General features: G+C 46.3%; 1 protein-coding gene across 5 annotated transcripts in view; it reads right to left on the reverse strand.

Annotated features, from left to right (window-relative positions):
- Window positions 1–24,186, reverse strand: part of LOC130706853 (uncharacterized) — a 140,563-nt gene that overhangs the window by 82,835 nt on the left and 33,542 nt on the right. For 4 of the 5 annotated variants that reach the window (XM_057539520.1, XM_057539521.1, XM_057539522.1 and 1 more), the window contains 2 exons: window positions 19,319–19,456; window positions 6,553–6,690 (listed from right to left, as the gene is read on the reverse strand). In XM_057539520.1, coding sequence (XP_057395503.1) covers window positions 6,553–6,690; window positions 19,319–19,456 — 276 coding nt within the window. The other variant, XM_057539524.1, reaches the window with a different exon arrangement.

Genomic DNA, 24,186 nt, shown 5'->3' on the forward strand with positions numbered 1-24,186 from the left:
GGAACCTGGTAATGATACTAACATAACGAGAGAACTTGAACAAGTCAACCCGACCTCTCTGAGCCTCAGTTTCCTTACTCACGAAATGAGACTGAGAAAATCGAAGTTCTCTAAGGGCCTCCTAGTTCTAAAATGCTTCCAGTCTAGGAAGTAGCATAGAAGTCAATACGAGTGCAGGCTGAAGGGAAAGACAGGGCAGGGAGAAGGTTGCTTCCAGCCTAGAGAACAATGTCTGAACCATACCACTTGGCTCTTCTGCCCATCTGTGCCCAAGATGGGAGCACAGGCAGTTAATACAGAAGAGTGGAAAACTGCTCAGTCCTTACAGCCATCATTAACTGTCTGATTTTGGGTTTCTCAGCAAGTATTGATAGTAGAGGTGTCCTGATAGCAAGAACCTTAAGATAATGCTGTTCCTCAAACGGACTGAGAATTTCTCAACCTCCCTGAGTTTTTCATGACCCTCTTGTTCTTACAGAAAATTTCCAAAATCCATCTCTACTTGGAACTCTGAAATCTCTGCAGCATTCTCTTCCTGTGATGAGCAATGCAACTTCCCTAACACGAAGTGTCTGCAACTTCTCCAGAGTCTCTGCCCCTGCCGTCAGTTCGCCATCGGCTACTGGTACCTCTTTCCAGACACTCACGGGTAGTGCCTACCTTTACCAACATTCTAGCACGACTACGTTATCTGGAGTTACTGACCACAGCCAGATCTCCACTTCAGCTCCTTCCTATCCAGGTGTTCTTCAGTGGGACATCACACGAAGCACTGAAAAGAATTCTTCTTCACCCGGAGACTTTACTCTGGCACTCACTGACCGGCACACAGTTGCTTCCTCCATGTTTATGGCAGCCCACTATGATAAAACTTCAGACGCCAATAACATGGTCCCTCTATATCCATCGCTTTCTGCCAGCCTTGCTCAGGGAACACCATCTCAGATTCCAAATCAGGGGCATAGCCGCCTGTCACCTCCCTACCAGGAAGGAAGCCAGGTAGATTACTATAACCAAGGCACACTGGGGTCTTTACTGTATGGAGAACTTGGCTCCTGCCCGCAATCCTACGGCTCTGCGTCACACACAGGAAGTAGGGCCTCTGTGCAACCAGAAATGGGAATGGGACTGAAGGAGATCGAGCCCACAAATATCCGACCACCAGCTTCCACCTCTGCAATCTGCCACCCTGTGTCTGCTCAACGCATCACAGAAACAAGTTTTCAAGGTGAGTATACAAACGGCAGAGAAAGTTGAAGAATGAGGTCGGCGTTCAAAAGTGGGGTCAAATCGACAGCTGGGAAGTGGTGTAGAGACAGGTAGAATTTAGATCCCGAGCCTTTAATAACCACTACCTTCGCTCAGTGCCCTCTGTTTTGAGACTCTATAGAAGAACACCTAGGGCTTCCCTGGTGGCGCCGTGGTGAAGAATCCGCCTGTCAATGCAATGCGGGGGACACGGGTTCGAGCCCTGGTCTGGGAAGATCCCACATGCCGTGGAGCAACTAAGCCCATGTGCCACAACGACTGAGCCTGCATTCTAGAGCCCGTGAGCCGCAACTACCGAAGCCCACGCGCCTGCAGCCCATGCTCCGCAGCAACAGACGCCACCGCGATGAGAAGCCCGCACACCGCAACCAAGAGCAGCCCCCGCTAGCCGCCAACTAGAGAAAGCCCGTGCACAGCGATGAAGACCCAGTGCGGCCAAAAAAATAAATACGTAGAACAAATAAGTTCAAACAATAAATAAATAAACATAAATTAAAAAAAAAAAAAAAACCTAATGCAGGTGGGAAGGTGGGAGGGACACTGTAAAGGTCATCTATGCTACATGTACAAGAACCCCGAGAGCACACCAATAGGTACCACATTTTTCACTGCTGTAGCCGATCATTCCCCCTGTACTACCACACTGTAGCACTCCCTTCCCTCATCTACTGCTATAGGCTCTTTGGAAGGTGTTTCAGAACTCTCGTTGTGAGAGTGCCAGTTGAACTGTCCTCACTTCCTTCATTTATACCAGGATTTAAGACCTTGTGGTCTGAGATCCTGTCCAGAGAGCAAGCAGGCTGAGACTCTGTCTTTGTTGATACATTTCATCAGAAAGGGCTCTACCCCCTCTCCTAGTTCATGGTGTGAAGTGTTCGTAGCCTCTCGGGAAAGTGGGGAGAATTGAAAGGACTCTAGATGAGAATGCTAGGCTTTGTAAAACATTTCAGTGTGTTTTAAAAATAAGACTCATTTTGTATTGGACTTACAACAGTCCTATGAAATACAAAGAAAGCCAAGAATCAGTGACAGGAAATGATCACCAGTAAGAATTACAACAGTCACCGCTTACCTCGTAGCATAGGGCACTGTCCAGGGTCCTTAAGAAGAGTTAGTAGAAATGCCTTGCCCATCTTGCCCCTGAACCCCTTGAAAGGTACATGACTGCTGTGTTGGTGTTTAGGGGGAGCATCTCACTTCCCAGGGACTGACTTCTCCCTTGATCCCTTTGTAGTGACGGAGACTTCCCCGCTGATGAACAATTCCCTGGGGTTGCGACCTCCAAGCCAGACGTTTCGTGTGACACAAACTCAACAACTCCCCAAGTCCTGCAGTACCAGAAACAGTCACATACTTGAGAGTAACCCACCGTCTGAACTTGGGGACATTTCAGTGACAGCTCCAGTCCAGAGTGCCAGTCGTCTCCTGGCCCTGCCTCCAGCTCCAAGCCAGGGACAAACAGAGAGTAAGAACGTGGATGATATCAAAACCAAGCTTTCAAAGCCTCTGGATGCCTACCAGATCCCAACAGAGAACCAAGATCCTCCACTACGCCCTTTAGGAATCCCTGATATTCACCAGCCGCTGGCCTGCACCGATCCCCTCAGCCAAGAGGAGCAGCCTGGTTCTGAAAATGCTGATCTGAGAGAGAACAGCCGCAGTCGTCAGGACCTAGGGACACTTGAAAACGGGACTGAACCTAGCAGTGGTTTTGCAGACATGACGACACTGGCGGAGGATAGTCACCTTCCCCAGCTCTTTAGTTCTTTGAAAGATCTTGGTCAATCCCAAGGTCCCAACGTGATCAAAGCTAAAGACACCAGAGCCATTAAGGTGAATCAGGTGCAGGAAAAGCCAAGTGTCGTAAAGGTTCCCTCTGATCAACCCAGGAAGAACAAACAGAAAGCCTCTGAGCCTATCAGTGGTGCTCCCAAGGCCAAAAGCCAGCCAAAGAATCCAGAGTGCCTGTTAGGGGGAGAAGTGGTTCTATGCAATGCTGCAGTCAGTGACAGGGCTCCTGTGAACACGGCCAAGCACTCGCAAGGCAAACCTCAGAAAGCTGCATCCAGAAAGGTCAGCAAAACTAAGAGCCACGGGCAGGAAAAGACCAAAAGGACCAGAGGAAGAAACAAGGCTGAAGAGAACAAGCAGTCAGGGAACAAAGTCAAGGCAGAAGAGAAGCCAGCAATCCCCAACACGAAGCGAAAGGAACACCAAACTGAGCTTCTCCAAGAGAGCTTGCAAAAGCCTCGAACCTCCCTTGGCGTGCGCATGCTGGAGTCTGTGAAGGTCCTTCATGCGCTGGGGAGGAAGAATGAGACGAAAACTGGGCTCTCTTCCTGTCGGCTCTTGGGAAATGCAAGCAACCCCAAAGACCCCCAGCCACCCCCAGCTATCCAGCCATGGCGGCATACCCCACGTGAGGGGAAGAGTCCTGAGAAAACGCAGGTCCAAGCCCAGAAACCAGACAGCAGTGCTGAAACAGAGTGTCCCTCTCCATCCCAGTATGAGCGGCCTCCTCCTGGGAAGGTCAAGTTGATACCTCTGCCTTTTTCTGCCTGGGACAAGCCTCAAGCTCGACCCGCTCCTCGGAGGCCACAGTCTCTGGCCTCACGTCGGCCTGCTGGGGCTTACCGTGCCCAGCCTGGTTCTACTGACTCAGCTCAACCTGCTGCAGTCAATTCATCCCAGCCAGCTCCTGCCTCTTTGCCAGGTCCCGCCAAACCAGCTCAGCCAACTGTGACCAACCCAACCCAACCGGCTTGGACCAACCATACCCAGCCCCGTGTCCCTCAGTCCGCTGCTCCTAGGCCTGCACCCTACCAAACTTCATCTGGCGCTTCTCTCCAGCGCGAGCCTGTTCCCCCTGCTGGGACTAAGCGCCAGTCCCCACCCAAGCTCCAAACCCAATTTCTACTCCAAGACTTCAGCAAGCAACGAGTTCCATGGAGGGAACCCAATGTGCCTGAGCCAGTCATGTCAAAGCCCATCGAACAAGAGCAGAGGCCAGAGCGAGAGGCCATGAAGAGGCGGGCTCAACAACAACGGGAGAATGCTGCCAGATACACCTCTTCGGGGAAGCTGCCATTTCTCACCGAGAGGGAAAAACAAATGGAAATTGCTGACTACTACGGATACGTCAAGTGAGAGCTGCTGGGATTCTTGGTGCCACCTTGGCTACCAGCTGTTCTTCCATACATAGGTAAGATAGGTATAGAACTGAATAAGTAAATGGAATACAATGACTAGATGAGTAATAAACCTTAAGAATTTTGAGATGCTGCTAACTGGGGCGTGAGAAAGGAAGGACTGAAAGTTGGATGGGAGAATGAAGGAAAGGGGTAAACACTGAGGAAAGAGGAAGGAACTTGGCCCAGGCCTAGGAAGGCCAACAGAGAGGTATGGATTTAGGAAAGGAAGCAGGAGTGAGGATGAAATGGCAGAAGTAAAAAGCAGGGTCAGAGGTCTGGGTTGAAAGAACACAATTTGAGGAGAGTTGAAGGGGACAGAAGATGAGTCTAGCTTGACTAGGAGAAATAGAAAAAGTCTCTTGGGGACGTTGGCCTTCAGTCTCACAACCACCAGATAGGTATTTCAGAAAACAAGAGGTTCAGGACACATCTCTGAAAGGTCTGAGTTGCCTTATTCAGGTGTGATTATAGTGGGGGAATAGGGAAATCTACCAGAGAAGTGGCAAGGGCTCACAGTTATCCTAGGGGCAGCTGACGACAGGGGCAGAGCCAAGGGAACTGCTGGATCAGGAGGCCCACGAACAAATCAGGGGCATAGCCGCCTGTCACTTCCCTACCGGGAAGGAAGCCAGGTAGATTACTATAACCAAGGCACACTGGGGTCTTTACTGTATGGAGAACTTGGCTCCTGCCCGCAATCCTATGGCTCTGCGTCACACACAGGAAGTAGGGCCTCTGTGCAACCAGAAATGGGAATGGGACTGAAGGAGATTCAGCCCACAAATATCCGACCACCAGCTTCCACCTCTGCAGTCTGCCACCCTGTGTCTGCTCAACGCATCACAGAAACACGTTTTCAAGGTGAGTATACAAACGGCAGAGAAAGTTGAAGAATGAGGTCGGCGTTCAAAAATGGGGTCAAATCGACGCCTGGGAAGTGGCGTAGAGACAGGTAGAATTTAGATCCTGAGCCTTTAATAACCACTACCTTCTCTCAGTGCTCTCTGTTTTTAGACTCTATAGAAGAACACCTAGGGCTTCCCTGGTGGCGCCTGCCAATGCAGGGGACACGGGTTCGAGCCCTGGTCTGGGAAGATCCCACATGCCGTGCAGCAACTAAGCGCGTGTGCCACAACGACTGAGCCTGCATTCTAGAGCCCGTGAGCCTCAACTACCGAAGCCCACGCGCCTACAGCCCATGCTCCGCTACAAGAGAAGCCACCGCGATGAGAAGCCCGCACACCGCAACCAAGAGTAGCCCCCGCTAGCCGTAACTAGAGAAAGCCCGTGCACAGCAATGAAGACCCAGTGCGGCCAAAAAAATAAATACGTAGAATAAATAAGTTCAAACAATAAATAAATAAATAAACATAAATTAAAAAAAAAAAAAAAAAGAACACCTAATGCAGGAGGGAAGGTGGGAGGGCCACTGTAAAGGTCATCTATGCTACATGTACAAGAACCCCGAGAGCACACCAATAGGCACCACATTTTTCACTGCTGTAGCCGATCACTCCCCCTGTACTATACCACACTGTGGCACTCCCTTCCCTCATCTACTGCTACAGTCTCTTTGGAAGGTGTTTCAGAACTCTTGTTATGAGAGTGCCAGTTGAACTGTCCTCACTTCCTTCATTTATACCAGGATTTAAGACCTTGTGGTCCGAGAGCCTGTCCAGAGAGCAAGCAGGCTAAGACTCTGTCTTTGTTGATATATTTCATCAGAAAGGGCTCTACCCCCTCTCCTAGTTCATGGTGTGAAGTGTTCGTAGCCTCTCAGGAAAGTGGGGAGAATTGAAAGGACTCTAGATGAGAAGGCTAGGCTTTGTAAAACATTTCAGTGTTTTTTAAAAATAAGACTCATTTTGTATTGGACTTACAACAGTCCTATGAAATACAAAGAAAGCCAAGAATCAGTGACATGAAATGATCACCAGTAAGAATTACAACAGTCACCGCTTACCTCGTAGCATAGGGCACTGTCCATGATCCTTAAGAAGAGTTAGCAGAAATGCCTTGCCCATCTTGCCCCTGAACCCCTTGAAAGGTACATGACTGCTGTGTTGGTGTTTAGGGGGAGCATCTCACTTACCAGGGACTGACTTCTCCCTTGATTCCTCTGTAGTGATGGAGACTTCCCCGCTGATGAAAAATTCCCTGGGATTGCAACCTCCAAGCCAGACAGCTTTCCTACGGACTGACAGAGAACTCGTCAAGATGAAACACCAGTCTGCGGGAGAAAGGGAAGAAGAGAATGATGGACATCGTTTCTGGGAAACTATTTTTACATTATGTTTTGTTTGTTCCTGGTAAAGAAACTGTCATCTTCTTAACGTTAAAACAAAATCTAAACCACTAAATTCAATAATACAGGAATATAACTTTCGAAAAACATTTCTTTGGCTGCGCAGCATGTGGGATCTTAGCTCCCCAGCCAGGGATTGAACCCACGCCTGCTAGCATTGGAAGCGCAGAGTCTTCACCACTGGACCACCAGGGAAGTCCCAGGAATATCACTTTTAAAGGAGAAGGTATAAACCCCTTGGTTACATGAACTGGAGATTTTTAGGAAGAAGTCAATATATTTGTTGTTAGGCACATTTTATGTTAGGCTGTCTCCCTGCACAGGATGCAGGCGCCTTGAAAATGGAAATCATATCCCTCTAGAGTACGTCCCTCTTCTTTCAGCTTTGCAGTTTGCTGCTCCGCTTGTTCAACCCCACCTAGTAATAACCTATACTTCCCTTGTTCCTGTTTTCCCATCTGGAAAACAGACAAAAGGCAACCAGACAACGCAAAGGTCTCAACAACTAAGGGATATCCAAAACCAGAGATGGCCAGAACTTCTGGATCCCTCATGAAACCTAGCCCGGTGTTCGATACGTAGGTATCATTAATACGTGCGTGTTGACTGAAACGGTTGAAACTCAATTCTTCCACTTCCCAGTTTAGTTTTAGTCCTCACACAAAACCTGATCATCAAATTCCTTAATGCGAGGAATCACAGTGAAAAATCATATCTCAACTGACTTCTGTCAGATGAGTGAGAACTAAGGTTAATTCAGTGTATCTGAAGCATAGAAAGTGAGGGCACAAGTGGCACAAGATGGGGCTAGAGGAGCAGAGAGGATTCTAGACCACGCAGAGTCTTCAAGGCCAACACTGTGTTTTCTAGTCTCAAAACAATGTTTGTGAGCGATGTTTATGAGCAATGTTCCAGCTTGCTTTGAAGGTTTCTTGTGTGAAGAATGGATTGGAAGGAAACAAGATATATGGACACTAGTTAGGACCTAGTCGCAACAGACAGGCAAGTTCAGTATTAGGATGTTGAGGAAGAGCTGACAGATTCCAAAGAAATGCAGGAGATAAACTGAAGCGGGCTTAATGGGGTATGAGATGGAGGAAAGGAAGGTCGTAGGGAATTCAAGGGTTTACTGCGCACATGAGCAAAGCCTCAAAATGAATCATTTGAACGTACAGAGGTAGATCTCCCAAACGACACCGGTTAGGAAGCAACGGTACGCCCTTCAGAATTCCCAGAGACAACACAAATCAACTGTTTCGATGGAAAATTCGGCGGGACCCTTGATTTCCATGGCAATATAGAGAAAAGAGACACTGATCTGGCCTGCCGGTATTTAGGAAGTTGTTAGCCTGACATCACATACTAGTATCATGTAAGTAGGCCGTCTGAAGTAGGAAGCTTAGGGGAAAAACCTTGAAGAAAACTTACAAGCTTAAGCCACACCTCTATACTACACCACCTTTCACAATTTCTTCTCAGATAAGCATCATCCCCATCAGTGAAGAAACTCGTATCTCATAATAGGAAAAACAGGCCTAAAGATTCAATGTGTGTCTTTGGAGGTCCCATCTATGCGCTATCTTCCTGGGACCAGAAAAGTCCCCAGGAAGATCAATCTTTTTGCACCCCTGAAAGCTTACCACCAAGGAAAATGACTAGGTCCACAGATTTCCTCCCTCAAACCAGCTTACCTCACACAGAAATCAGTAGCAACTCAGCCCTTACTCACATGATCACAGTCACAAGAGTGGTTAGGGAGAAAAGCACTAACCGGGGGAACTAAAACAGAGGCAATCCAGGCCAAGTTGGGCTGGTGGCAGATATCTGCTCCTTACGCTCGGGTGCATAATGCGACTCACCACAATGCCTTTTTCACAGACCCTTTTGAAAGTTTCTCCACAAAATCCAACAGCTCAACTTAGTTCATGACGCTTCAAGGTCAACGATCGTCAAGAGAAAAACATGCAATATGTCTTACAATGTTGGATTCCTTACAAATAGGACAAGGAAATAACCATGTAGACAAAACCAGAGCATTTGAACACATCTGTGTTCTACAAACACACCAGTGAATGCTATCAATAAGGTACTATGACATAAAACAAAATGAAAACTAGATGTGAGACTGTTCTCTTCAGTGTACAGACTTCGTGGCAGTTGCTCCACTCTCTAGCTACTTATATCGTTAACTCTCTGTTCTGTGAATACAAAATGAGGCCCAAGTGTGTCAACTTGTTTCCCACAGAAACCAAAAAACCTCCATGCATCTCTTTTCTCCTGTGCCCTTTCACCTTACCTGCTCCCAATTCTCCACCAATGTCCTCCTCTTTCTCTAATTATTCTCCTCTTCATTTTGCTTGGCCTTGCACCCAAGCATGCAAGACAGAGAGTCCTAGAGGTCCAAGATTCGAGAGTGGCTGTTTGCAAGGGGGAGGAGATTACAGTAACTGCCACACTGTATATACTTCTGTGCAAAGAAAAAGGGACAGTGTTCAGAACGTCTCTCACATAGAAAAAGAGCTGGATGGCAGGATACCTGTGTGGCCCAAGGAACTAGAGCTAGCAAATTATGGGCCAAAGAATTGCAACCAAAGGCTGGAAGAGGAAAGGTCTGCAACCAGCTCTGTCTCCTAGCTCTCTGGTATTTGCTGCCAACGGGCAGAGTCGATTTCGTGAAGCGTCAAGCACTGAAAAGAAGACTCCTGCTGCTGGAAGTTGACAGGAAGTAACATCCAATGCAAGATCAAGGCTTGTCCTAGAAGCAATGCCCATAATGGAAGGAAAAAAAAAAAAAAAAAAAGAAGAAGAAAGCGGAAGAGAAATGCTAAGTCGCAAGTCCAACCTGGCCCCCAGCCTAGCCCAGCCCAAGGAAGGCAGGAGTCAAGGAGAAGAAACTCGAAGAGAAGAGCCTTGGACCACAACATTCTCCACAAGGTACACTCAACAAACTTCACCCTACTCTTGAACCAAGCTACAAAAAGAGCTTCTTCATCCCTACTTTTGCTCTCCTTGAAAGCTGCTATCAGTTCACTCATTAGACACATATGATTTCAGAACAACTGTTAATAGTTCAAACTAGATGGCACTTTCCTTCCTAAGGATATTAATTAAGTTAAGATCTCTATAGCTCTAAGTATATGATACATAAAATAGAATACTCTGTAGAATATAAGCAACTGTTAGTTCATTATATTAATGAACGTCTGTAAGAAATGTTGCAATGATTTCCCTAATGGAAGAGCCTGGGGGAGGTAAGTCTGTCTTCTAGGATTTCCTCCCCAGAGCTCAGAAATGTAGGTGTTGTTTTAGCTCTCCTACACTCTCTTCACCCAACCCCGCCTTCCTCTTGGGGATCGGACCTCCCTATTGGCTAGCTCATACCTTCCAACTGCCTGCTTTGTGACATCACTCTCCTACCAAACCTACTACCACTTGGTAGAGTCTTGGGGTTTCCGTGGAGCTGTTTGGACCAGTAACCAGTGACCTCTGGACTGGACACGTGCGCCGTTCAGCTGCAGCCACTCAGACATCCTCTAGTGTTGTCTCCTCAGCCCTTGTACCTGCAGTTGATGGTTCCTCTTCTCTGACCATGTCAGGTAAGAAAAGACACTTTGGAAAGTTTTGCGTTCGATTTCTTTGGCCCCTAAATTGAGTAGGAGATTCAACATAGCAGGGAATGATGAGGGAAAGTATTGAACTACAAGTCTGGAGACCTAACTTCAGTTTTGACTTGGACGTTTACTATCTGTGTGACTTTGGACGAATCGCTGACTGTCTCACAAAGCCTGCTGCTTTCCTTATCTGTTACGTTAGGATACCACATTGGGTTGATCACTCTGATCCCCTTCCTTTCCAGTATTGAGCCTTAAAGGGTACCCATGGAGAAAATGAAATCAGAGACTTCTCAAGAGGGTTTCAACAGAAACATAGAAAAGCCAGGTGACATAGAAAACTAGCAATATATACCAAGATGTTTCATCTCTAATGGTCTCCCTCCACTAGTACTGCGACCAGCTGAAAAGAGAGAATAGGGAGAGAGGATGGAGAGTACTGGGCTATATAGGGAGGCACAGAGTCAAACGTAAGGAAGTTGAGGATTGTTTTCATTAGCACAGGCCAACAGGAACCAAGAGATGGGAAAAAAAATATAAGAATCAAGAGGGAAAGCATAGAGGGGCTCTCAAGAAAAACGTAGTTTGCAATGGAATGCAGATGGGAACCAAAGATTTTAAATTAAAGCAGAAACAGCACAGAGGGAAATCTGCTCAGAGCAGGGCAAAACAAAGTTGATGGTAGCAAATCCTTACATTAACAGACTAAGAAGGAAAGTCAGGCCAGAACAGGGGATCACCAGGAAAGGCAGCTTATCAGAAAAGTCATACTCCGTTTTCTTTCTTTTATTGCCTCTCTGAATACAGTTGGCACTTGACAGTTTTGAATATAAACATTTTAGAAATATGTTTTAGAAATGATGCTTCCTATAAACAAGAAACCAAAGTGGTTATCTAGGGGGCTGATTTTCAGTGTTTTATTCTTTCTAATTTTTAAACTAGGTAGACATTTTCCCAATTAAACATTTTAAGTGGCATCTTCTAAATTGAATCAGAAGGACTATTTCCTTTGTGTGATATGTAGGTTCTAAGGCAAGGCTGCTTTTCATTTTCACAGTTATTTCCTTCCTAACACAGAGAGCACATTGATCAACAGCCATCGTTCGCTTGTAGATCTTAGCTACCGAAGGAGAAAAAGAAAAAGTCAAGCCCCACATCTCTAATTCCCCATTTAGGGAATTCCCTGGCGGTCCAGTGCTTAGGACTCGGTGCTTTCACGGCCAGGGCCACGCGGCGCGGCAAAAGAAAAAAAAAAACAAACATCCACATTTATCGAAAACAATGTGGTGGAGTCCTTTGGATTTTCTTACATTTGAAAATCTTTTTTCGTTGGATTCTAGGGATGATGGTTTTTTGAGGTTTTGGGATGTCATCTTCCTGGATGTTGAAGATAATTCTAATCTAAGTTCTAGGATAAATACAAAAACCTTCCTGATACTTTTTAAGCTTCCTTTCTGCTTATTATATAAGTTATATTCATTGAAATATATATTTCTCCTAGGCTGAATACCTGTTACTTGCTGGGTAAAAATATGAATGAGCACAATCATGAAACTCTTTTACCCTTATTATTTTGCTGTCTGCTTCGTACCGCTTTTCATTGCAATACTTGTCTATATATGTTGTGGCTACCTATACATTCACATTTATTGCATTCTGTTGCTTGTTAGGCATTGTTTACTGATATACCGTCTCTGTCTGTATGCATTGGCTAGGAATTCATTCACCTCTATCACCTCTATCGTGTGTTTTGGTTAATAGCATTCACTAAAATAGAGCGGGCAACATTCACTTTCCTAATATTGCATGGATGGTACAGAATGTCATTTGTTAGTAAATTCATTAGGCTTTGATACTTGCCACATACCCCAGTTTTCATTAATATCTATGGATTCCTTTTTCGTTATGTAATGTGCTTGTCATGATTTTTCTTTGTCTTTCTAGAACTTATTGTATCTTCCTCCATATAAATCAGATGCAATATATCAGCTTATTCATCTATTAATTATTACTGCTATTATTATTGGTGGTGGTGTTATAACCACTTTATAGATGAGTAATCCGAAGTCATCAGATAACTTTTCTCTTTCCAAAAGCACTTAAGATATCCACTTTCGGGTAATCATTTTGAGGTAGGATGAGAAACCAGGCTTGAAGAGGGCAAAAATGACTCTTTCACAATTCACCAGTTGGACTGAGCTATACGTCAACTCTAGGTAATAGCATGGGAACTGTACAAGCAAAGGGAGACCCTGAAGACGACAATGGTAATAGCCGTACTGTTTTCTAATGGACCAAAAAAATGCCTATATTGTAAGTTCTATTTCTCCTGCTTTCTGGCAGTATCATGCTCAGAGTAGAGTCCTGGCAAGGAAGTCAGGATACGTAGGTTCTGGAACCTGGTAATGATACTAACATAACGAGAGAACTTGAACAAGTCAACCCGACCTCTCTGAGCCTCAGTTTCCTTACTCACGAAATGAGACTGAGAAAATCGAAGTTCTCTAAGGGCCTCCTAGTTCTAAAATGCTTCCAGTCTAGGAAGTAGCATAGAAGTCAATACGAGTGCAGGCTGAAGGGAAAGACAGGGCAGGGAGAAGGTTGCTTCCAGCCTAGAGAACAATGTCTGAACCATACCACTTGGCTCTTCTGCCCATCTGTGCCCAAGATGGGAGCACAGGCAGTTAATACAGAAGAGTGGAAAACTGCTCAGTCCTTACAGCCATCATTAACTGTCTGATTTTGGGTTTCTCAGCAAGTATTGATAGTAGAGGTGTCCTGATAGCAAGAACCTTAAGATAATGCTGTTCCTCAAACGGACTGAGAATTTCTCAACCTCCCTGAGTTTTTCATGACCCTCTTGTTCTTACAGAAAATTTCCAAAATCCATCTCTACTTGGAACTCTGAAATCTCTGCAGCATTCTCTTCCTGTGATGAGCAATGCAACTTCCCTAACACGAAGTGTCTGCAACTTCTCCAGAGTCTCTGCCCCTGCCGTCAGTTCGCCATCGGCTACTGGTACCTCTTTCCAGACACTCACGGGTAGTGCCTACCTTTACCAACATTCTAGCACGACTACGTTATCTGGAGTTACTGACCACAGCCAGATCTCCACTTCAGCTCCTTCCTATCCAGGTGTTCTTCAGTGGGACATCACACGAAGCACTGAAAAGAATTCTTCTTCACCCGGAGACTTTACTCTGGCACTCACTGACCGGCACACAGTTGCTTCCTCCATGTTTATGGCAGCCCACTATGATAAAACTTCAGACGCCAATAACATGGTCCCTCTATATCCATCGCTTTCTGCCAGCCTTGCTCAGGGAACACCATCTCAGATTCCAAATCAGGGGCATAGCCGCCTGTCACCTCCCTACCAGGAAGGAAGCCAGGTAGATTACTATAACCAAGGCACACTGGGGTCTTTACTGTATGGAGAACTTGGCTCCTGCCCGCAATCCTATGGCTCTGCGTCACACACAGGAAGTAGGGCCTCTGTGCAACCAGAAATGGGAATGGGACTGAAGGAGATCGAGCCCACAAATATCCGACCACCAGCTTCCACCTCTGCAATCTGCCACCCTGTGTCTGCTCAACGCATCACAGAAACAAGTTTTCAAGGTGAGTATACAAACGGCAGAGAAAGTTGAAGAATGAGGTCGGCGTTCAAAAGTGGGGTCAAATCGACAGCTGGGAAGTGGTGTAGAGACAGGTAGAATTTAGATCCCGAGCCTTTAATAACCACTACCTTCGCTCAGTGCCCTCTGTTTTGAGACTCTATAGAAGAACACCTAGGGCTTCCCTGGTGGCGCCGTGGTGAAGAATCCGCCTGTCAATGCAATGCGGGGGACACGGGTTCGAGCCCTGGTCTGGGAAGATCCCACATGCCGTGGAGCAACTAAGCCCATGTGCCACAACGACTGAGCCTGCATTCTAGAGCCCGTGAGCCGCAACTACCGAAGCCCACGCGCCTGCAGCCCATGCTCCGCAGCAACAGACGCCACCGCGATGAGAAGCCCGCACACCGCAACCAAGAGCAGCCCCCGCTAGCCGCCAACTAGAGAAAGCCCGTGCACAGCGATGAAGACCCAGTGCGGCCAAAAAAATAAATACGTAGAACAAATAAGTTCAAACAATAAATAAATAAACATAAATTAAAAAAAAAAAAAAAACCTAATGCAGGTGGGAAGGTGGGAGGGACACTGTAAAGGTCATCTATGCTACATGTACCAGAACCCCGAGAGCACACCAATAGGTACCACATTTTTCACTGCTGTAGCCGATCATTCCCCCTGTACTACCACACTGTAGCACTCCCTTCCCTCATCTACTGCTATAGGCTCTTTGGAAGGTGTTTCAGAACTCTCGTTGTGAGAGTGCCAGTTGAACTGTCCTCACTTCCTTCATTTATACCAGGATTTAAGACCTTGTGGTCTGAGATCCTGTCCAGAGAGCAAGCAGGCTGAGACTCTGTCTTTGTTGATACATTTCATCAGAAAGGGCTCTACCCCCTCTCCTAGTTCATGGTGTGAAGTGTTCGTAGCCTCTCGGGAAAGTGGGGAGAATTGAAAGGACTCTAGATGAGAATGCTAGGCTTTGTAAAACATTTCAGTGTGTTTTAAAAATAAGACTCATTTTGTATTGGACTTACAACAGTCCTATGAAATACAAAGAAAGCCAAGAATCAGTGACAGGAAATGATCACCAGTAAGAATTACAACAGTCACCGCTTACCTCGTAGCATAGGGCACTGTCCATGGTCCTTAAGAAGAGTTAGCAGAAATGCCTTGCCCATCTTGCCCCTGAACCCCTTGAAAGGTACATGACTGCTGTGTTGGTGTTTAGGGGGAGCATCTCACTTCCCAGGGACTGACTTCTCCCTTGATCCCTTTGTAGTGACGGAGACTTCCCCGGTGATGAACAATTCCCTGGGATTGCGACCTCCGAGCCAGACGTTTCGTGTGACACAAACTCAACAACTCCCCAAGTCCTGCAGTACCAGAAACAGTCACATACTTGAGAGTAACCCACCGTCTGAACTTGGGGACATTTCAGTGACAGCTCCAGTCCAGAGTGCCAGTCGTCTCCTGGCCCTGCCTCCAGCTCCAAGCCAGGGACAAACAGAGAGTAAGAACGTGGATGATATCAAAACCAAGCTTTCAAAGCCTCTGGATGCCTACCAGATCCCAACAGAGAACCAAGATCCTCCACTACGCCCTTTAGGAATCCCTGATATTCACCAGCCGCTGGCCTGCACCGATCCCCTCAGCCAAGAGGAGCAGCCTGGTTCTGAAAATGCTGATCTGAGAGAGAACAGCCGCAGTCGTCAGGACCTAGGGACACTTGAAAATGGGACTGAACCTAGCAGTGGTTTTGCAGACATGACGACACTGGCGGAGGAGAGTCACCTTCCCCAGCTCTTTAATTCTTTGAAAGATCTTGGTCAATCCCAAGGTCCCAACGTGATCAAAGCTAAAGACACCAGAGCCATTAAGGTGAATCAGGTGCAGGAAAAGCCAAGTGTCGTAAAGGTTCCCTCTGATCAACCCAGGAAGAACAAACAGAAAGCCTCTGAGCCTATCAGTGGTGCTCCCAAGGCCAAAAGCCAGCCAAAGAATCCAGAGTGCCTGTTAGGGGGAGAAGTGGTTCTATGCAATGCTGCAGTCAGTGACAGGGCTCCTGTGAACACGGCCAAGCACTCGCAAGGCAAACCTCAGAAAGCTGCATCCAGAAAGGTCAGCAAAACTAAGAGCCACGGGCAGGAAAAGACCAAAAGGACCAGAGGAAGAAACAAGGCTGAAGAGAACAAGCAGTCAGGGAACAAAGTCAAGGCAGAAGAGAAGCCAGCAATCCCCAACACGAAGCGAAAGGAACACCAAACTGAGCTTCTCCAAGAGAGCTTGCAAAAGCCTCGAACCTCCCTTGGCGTGCGCATGCTGGAGTCTGTGAAGGTCCTTCATGCGCTGGGGAGGAAGAATGAGACGAAAACTGGGCTCTCTTCCTGTCGGCTCTTGGGAAATGCAAGCAACCCCAAAGACCCCCAGCCACCCCCAGCTATCCAGCCATGGCGGCATACCCCACGTGAGGGGAAGAGTCCTGAGAAAACGCAGGTCCAAGCCCAGAAACCAGACAGCAGTGCTGAAACAGAGTGTCCCTCTCCATCCCAGTATGAGCGGCCTCCTCCTGGGAAGGTCAAGTTGATACCTCTGCCTTTTTCTGCCTGGGACAAGCCTCAAGCTCGACCCGCTCCTCGGAGGCCACAGTCTCTGGCCTCACGTCGGCCTGCTGGGGCTTACCGTGCCCAGCCTGGTTCTACTGACTCAGCTCAACCTGCTGCAGTCAATTCATCCCAGCCAGCTCCTGCCTCTTTGCCAGGTCCCGCCAAACCAGCTCAGCCAACTGTGACCAACCCAACCCAACCGGCTTGGACCAACCATACCCAGCCCCGTGTCCCTCAGTCCGCTGCTCCTAGGCCTGCACCCTACCAAACTTCATCTGGCGCTTCTCTCCAGCGCGAGCCTGTTCCCCCTGCTGGGACTAAGCGCCAGTCCCCACCCAAGCTCCAAACCCAATTTCTACTCCAAGACTTCAGCAAGCAACGAGTTCCATGGAGGGAACCCAATGTGCCTGAGCCAGTCATGTCAAAGCCCATCGAACAAGAGCAGAGGCCAGAGCGAGAGGCCATGAAGAGGCGGGCTCAACAACAACGGGAGAATGCTGCCAGATACACCTCTTCGGGGAAGCTGCCATTTCTCACCGAGAGGGAAAAACAAATGGAAATTGCTGACTACTACGGATACGTCAAGTGAGAGCTGCTGGGATTCTTGGTGCCACCTTGGCTACCAGCTGTTCTTCCATACATAGGTAAGATAGGTATAGAACTGAATAAGTAAATGGAATACAATGACTAGATGAGTAATAAACCTTAAGAATTTTGAGATGCTGCTAACTGAGGCGTGAGAAAGGAAGGACTGAAAGTTGGATGGGAGAATGAAGGAAAGGGGTAAACACTGAGGAAAGAGGAAGGAACTTGGCCCAGGCCTAGGAAGGCCAACAGAGAGGTATGGATTTAGGAAAGGAAGCAGGAGTGAGGATGAAATGGCAGAAGTAAAAAGCAGGGTCAGAGGTCTGGGTTGAAAGAACACAATTTGAGGAGAGTTGAAGGGGACAGAAGATGAGTCTAGCTTTACTAGGAGAAATAGAAAAAGTCTCTTGGGGACGTTGGCCTTCAGTCTCACAACCACCAGATAGGTATTTCAGAAAACAAGAGGTTCAGGACACATCTCTGAAAGGTCTGAGTTGCCTTATTCAGGTGTGATTATAGTGGGGGAATAGGGAAATCTACCAGAGAAGTGGCAAGGGCTCACAGTTATCCTAGGGGCAGCTGACGACAGGGGCAGAGCCAAGGGAACTGCTGGATCAGGAGGCCCACGAACAAATCAGGGGCATAGCCGCCTGTCACTTCCCTACCGGGAAGGAAGCCAGGTAGATTACTATAACCAAGGCACACTGGGGTCTTTACTGCATGGAGAACTTGGCTCCTGCCCGCAATCCTATGGCTCTGCGTCACACACAGGAAGTAGGGCCTCTGTGCAACCAGAAATGGGAATGGGACTGAAGGAGATTCAGCCCACAAATATCCGACCACCAGCTTCCACCTCTGCAGCCTGCCACCCTGTGTCTGCTCAACGCATCACAGAAACAAGTTTTCAAGGTGAGTATACAAACGGCAGAGAAAGTTGAAGAATGAGGTCGGCGTTCAAAAATGGGGTCAAATCGACAGCTGGGAAGTGGCGTAGCGACAGGTAGAATTTAGATCCTGAGCCTTTAATAACCACTACCTTCTCTCAGTGCTCTCTGTTTTTAGACTCTATAGAAGAACACCTAGGGCTTCCCTGGTGGCGCCTGCCAATGCAGGGGACACGGGTTCGAGCCCTGGTCTGGGAAGATCCCACATGCCGTGCAGCAACTAAGCGCATGTGCCACAACGACTGAGCCTGCATTCTAGAGCCCGTGAGCCTCAACTACCGAAGCCCAGGCGCCTACAGCCCATGCTCCGCTACAAGAGAAGCCACCGCGATGAGAAGCCCGCACACCGCAACCAAGAGTAGCCCCCGCTAGCCATAACTAGAGAAAGCCCATGCACAGCAATGAAGACCCAGTGCGGCCAAAAAAATAAATACGTAGAATAAATAAGTTCAAACAATAAATAAATAAATAAACATAAATTAAAAAAAAAAAAAGAACACCTAATGCAGGAGGGAAGGTGGGAGGGCCACTGTAAAGGTCATCTATGCTACATGTACAAGAACCCCGAGAGCACACCAATAGGTACCACATTTTTCACTGCTGTAGCCGATCACTCCCCCTGTACTATACCACACTGTGGCACTCCCTTCCCTCATCTACTGCTACAGTCTCTTTGGAAGGTGTTTCAGAACTCTTGTTATGAGAGTGCCAGTTGAACTGTCCTCACTTCCTTCATTTATACCAGGATTTAAGACCTTGTGGTCCGAGATCCTGTCCAGAGAGCAAGCAGGCTAAGACTCTGTCTTTGTTGATATATTTCATCAGAAAGGGCTCTACCCCCTCTCCTAGTTCATGGTGTGAAGTGTTCGTAGCCTCTCGGGAAAGTGGGGAGAATTGAAAGGACTCTAGATGAGAATGCTAGGCTTTGTAAAATATTTCAGTGTGTTTTAAAAATAAGACTCATTTTGTATTGGACTTACAACAGTCCTATGAAATACAAAGAAAGCCAAGAATCAGTGACAGGAAATGATCACCAGTAAGAATTACAACAGTCACCGCTTACCTCGTAGCATAGGGCACTGTCCATGATCCTTAAGAAGAGTTAGCAGAAATGCCTTGCCCATCTTGCCCCTGAACCCCTTGAAAGGTACACGACTGCTGTGTTGGTGTTTAGGGGGAGCATCTCACTTACCAGGGACTGACTTCTCCCTTGATTCCTCTGTAGTGATGGAGACTTCCCCGCTGATGAAAAATTCCCTGGGATTGCAACCTCCAAGCCAGACAGCTTTCCTACGGACTGACAGAGAACTCGTCAAGATGAAACACCAGTCTGCGGGAGAAAGGGAAGAAGAGAATGATGGACATCGTTTCTGGGAAACTATTTTTACATTATGTTTTGTTTGTTCCTGGTAAAGAAACTGTCATCTTCTTAACGTTAAAACAAAATCTAAACCACTAAATTCAATAATACAGGAATATAACTTTCGAAAAACATTTCTTTGGCTGCGCAGCATGTGGGATCTTAGCTCCCCAGCCAGGGATTGAACCCACGCCTGCTAGCATTGGAAGCGCAGAGTCTTCACCACTGGACCACCAGGGAAGTCCCAGGAATATCACTTTTAAAGGAGAAGGTATAAACCCCTTGGTTACATGAACTGGAGATTTTTAGTAAGAAGTCAATATATTTGTTGTTAGGCACATTTTATGTTAGGCTGTCTCCCTGCACAGGATGCAGGCGCCTTGAAAATGGAAATCATATCCCTCTAGAGTACGTCCCTCTTCTTTCAGCTTTGCAGTTTGCTGCTCCGCTTGTTCAACCCCACCTAGTAATAACCTATACTTCCCTTGTTCCTGTTTTCCCATCTGGAAAACAGACAAAAGGCAACCAGACAACGCAAAGGTCTCAACAACTAAGGGATATCCAAAACCAGAGATGGCCAGAACTTCTGGATCCCTCATGAAACCTAGCCCTGTGTTCGATACGTAGGTATCATTAATACGTGCGTGTTGACTGAAACGGTTGAAACTCAATTCTTCCACTTCCCAGTTTAGTTTTAGTCCTCACACAAAACCTGATCATCAAATTCCTTAATGCGAGGAATCACAGTGAAAAATCATATCTCAACTGACTTCTGTCAGATGAGTGAGAACTAAGGTTAATTCAGTGTATCTGAAGCATAGAAAGTGAGGGCACAAGTGGCACAAGATGGGGCTAGAGGAGCAGAGAGGATTCTAGACCACGCAGAGTCTTCAAGGCCAACACTGTGTTTTCTAGTCTCAAAACAATGTTTGTGAGCGATGTTTATGAGCAATGTTCCAGCTTGCTTTGAAGGTTTCTTGTGTGAAGAATGGATTGGAAGGAAACAAGATATATGGGCACTAGTTAGGACCTAGTCGCAACAGACAGGCAAGTTCAGTATTAGGATGTTGAGGAAGAGCTGACAGATTCCAAAGAAATGCAGGAGATAAACTGAAGCGGGCTTAATGGGGTATGAGATGGAGGAAAGGAAGGTCGTAGGGAATTCAAGGGTTTACTGCGCACATGAGCAAAGCCTCAAAATGAATCATTTGAACGTACAGAGGTAGATCTCCCAAACGACACCGGTTAGGAAGCAACGGTACGCCCTTCAGAATTCCCAGAGACAACACAAATCAACTGTTTCGATGGAAAATTCGGCGGGACCCTTGATTTCCATGGCAATATAGAGAAAAGAGACACTGATCTGGCCTGCCGGTATTTAGGAAGTTGTTAGCCTGACATCACATACTAGTATCATGTAAGTAGGCCGTCTGAAGTAGGAAGCTTAGGGGAAAAACCTTAAAGAAAACTTAAAAGCTTAAGCCACACCTCTATACTACACCACCTTTCACAATTTCTTCTCAGATAAGCATCATCCCCATCAGTGAAGAAACTCGTATCTCATAATAGGAAAAACAGGCCTAAAGATTCAATGTGTGCCTTTGGAGGTCCCATCTATGCGATATCTTCCTGGGACCAGAAAAGTCCCCAGGAAGATCAATCTTTGCACCCCTGAAAGCTTACCACCAAGGAAAATGACTAGGTCCATAGATTTCCTCCCTCAAACCAGCTTACCTCACACAGAAATCATTAGCAACTCAGCCCTTACTCACATGATCACAGTCACAAGAGTGGTTAGGGAGAAAAGCACTAAGCGGGGGAACTAAAACAGAGGCAATCCAGGCCAAGTTGGGCTGGTGGCAGATATCTGCTCCTTACGCTCGGGTGCATAATGCGACTCACCACAATGCCTTTTTCACAGACCCTTTTGAAAGTTTCTCCACAAAATCCAACAGCTCAACTTAGTTCATGACGCTTCAAGGTCAACGATCGTCAAGAGAAAAACATGCAATATGTCTTACAATGTTGGATTCCTTACAAATAGGACAAGGAAATAGCCATGTAGACAAAACCAGAGCATTTGAACACATCTGTATTCTACAAACACACCAGTGAATGCTATCAATAAGGTACTATGACATAAAACAAAATGAAAACTAGATGTGAGACTGTTCTCTTCAGTGTACAGACTTCATGGCAGTTGCTGCACTATCTAGCTACTTATATCTTTAACTCTCTGTTCTGTGAATACAAAATGAGGCCCAAGTGTGTCAACTTGTTTCCCGCAGAAACCAAAAAATCTACATGCATCTCTTTTCTCCTGTGCCCGTTCACCTTACCTGCTCCCAATTCTCCACCAATGTCCTCCTCTTTCTCTAATTATTCTCCTCTTCATTTTGCTTGGCCTTGCACCCAAGCATGCAAGACAGAGAGTCCTAGAGGTCCAAGATTCGAGAGTGGCTGTTTGCAAGGGGGAGGAGATTACAGTAACTGCCACACTGTATATACTTCTGTGCAAAGAAAAAGGGACAGTGTTCAGAATGTCTCTCACATAGAAAAAGAGCTGGATGGCAGGATACCTGTGTGGCCCAAGGAACTAGAGCTAGCAAATTACGGGCAAAACAATTGCAACCAAAGGCTGGAAGAGGAAAGGTCTGCAACCAGCTCTGTCTCCTAGCTCTCTGGTATTTGCTGCCAACGGGCAGAGTCGATTTCGTGAAGCGTCAAGCACTGAAAAGAAGACTCCGGCTGCTGGAAGTTGACAGGAAGTAACATCCAGTGCAAGATCAAGGCTTGTCCTAGAAGCAATGCCCATAATGGAAGGAAAAGAAAAAAAAAAAAAAGAAGAAGAAAGCGGAAGAGAAATGTTAAGTCGCAAGTCCAACCTGGCCCCCAGCCTAGCCCAGCCCAAGGAAGGTAGGAGTCAAGGAGAAGAAACTCAAAGAGAAGAGCCTTGGACCACAACATTCTCCACAAGGTACACTCAACAAACTTCACCCTACTCTTGAACCAAGTTACAAAAAGAGCTTCTTAATCCCTACTTTTGCTCCTTAAAAGCTGCTATCAGTTCACTCAGTAGACACATATGATTTCAGAACAACTGTAATAGTTCAAACTAGATGGCTCTTTCCTTCCTAAGGATTATTAATTAAATAACATCTATATAGCTCTAAGTATATGATACATAAAATAGAATACTCTGTAGAATATAAGTAACTGTTAGTTAATTATATTAATGAGCGTCTGTAAGAAACGTTGCAATGATTTCCCTAATGGAAGAGCCTGGGAGAGGTAAATCTGTCTTCTAGGATTTCCTCCCCAGAGCTCAGAAACTTAGGTGTTGTTTTAGCTCTCCTACACTCTCTTCACCCAACCCCGCCTTCCTGTTGGGGATCGGACCTCCCTACTGGCTAGCTCATACCTTTGAACTGCCTGCTTTGTGACATCACTCTCCTACCAAACCTACTACCACTTGGTAGAGTCTTGGGGTTTCCGTGGAGCTGTTTGGACCAGTAACCAGTGACCTCTGGACTGGACACGTGCGCCGTTCAGCTGCAGCCACTCAGACATCCTCTAGTGTTGTCTCCTCAGCCCTTGTACCTGCAGTTGATGTTTCCTCTTCTCTGACCATGTCAGGTAAGAAAAGACACTTTGGAAAGTTTTGCGTTCGATTTCTTTGGCCCCTAAATTGAGTAGGAGATTCAAAATAGCATAGAATAATGAGGGAAAGTATTGAACTACAAGTCTGGAGACCTAATTTCAGTTTTGACTTTGACGTTTACTATCTGTGTGACTTTGGACAAATCGCTGACTGTCTCACAAAGCCTGCTGCTTTCCTTATCTGTTACGTTAGGGTACCACATTGGGTTGATCACTCTGATCCCCTTCTTTTCCAGTATTGAGCCTTAAAGGGTACCCATGGAGAAAAAATGAAATCAGAGACTTCTCAAGAGGGTTTCAACAGAAACATAGAAAAGCCAGGTGACATAGAAAACTAGCAATGTATACCAAGATGTTTCATCTCTAATGGTCTCCCTCCACTAGTATTGCGACCAGCTGAAAAGAGAGAATAGGGAGAGAGGATGGAGTACTGGGCTATATAGGGAGGCACAGAGTCAAACGTAAGGAAGTTGAGGATTGTTTTCATTAGCACAGGCCAACAGGAACCAAGAGATGGGAAAAAATATAAGAATGAAGAGGGAAAGCATAGAGGAGCTCTCAAGAAAAACGTACTTTGCAATGGAATGTTGATGGGAACCAAAGATTTTAAATTAAAGCAGAAACAGCACAGAGGGAAATCTGCTCAGAGCAGGGCAAAACAAAGTTGATGGTAGCAAATCCTTACATTAACGGACTAAGAAGGAAAGTCAGGCCAGAACAGGGGATCACCAGGAAAGGCAGCTTATCAGAAAAGTCAAACTCCGTTTTCTTTCTTTTATTGCCTCTCTGAATACAGTTGGCACTTGACAGTTTTGAATATAAACATTTTAGAAATATGTTTTGGAAATGATGCTTCCTATAAACAAGAAACCAAAGTGGTTCTCTAGGGGGTTGCTTTTCAGTGTTTTATTCTTTCTAATTTTTAAACTAGGTAGACATTTTACCAGTTAAACATTTTACATGATATCTTCTAAATTGAATCAGAAGGACTAGTTCCTTTGTGTGATATGTAGGTTCTAAGGCAAGGTTGCTTTTCATTT

This window comes from Balaenoptera acutorostrata, unplaced genomic scaffold (genome assembly GCF_949987535.1).
Source record: "Balaenoptera acutorostrata unplaced genomic scaffold, mBalAcu1.1 scaffold_735, whole genome shotgun sequence".
Classification (NCBI taxonomy): Eukaryota; Metazoa; Chordata; class Mammalia; order Artiodactyla; family Balaenopteridae; genus Balaenoptera; species Balaenoptera acutorostrata.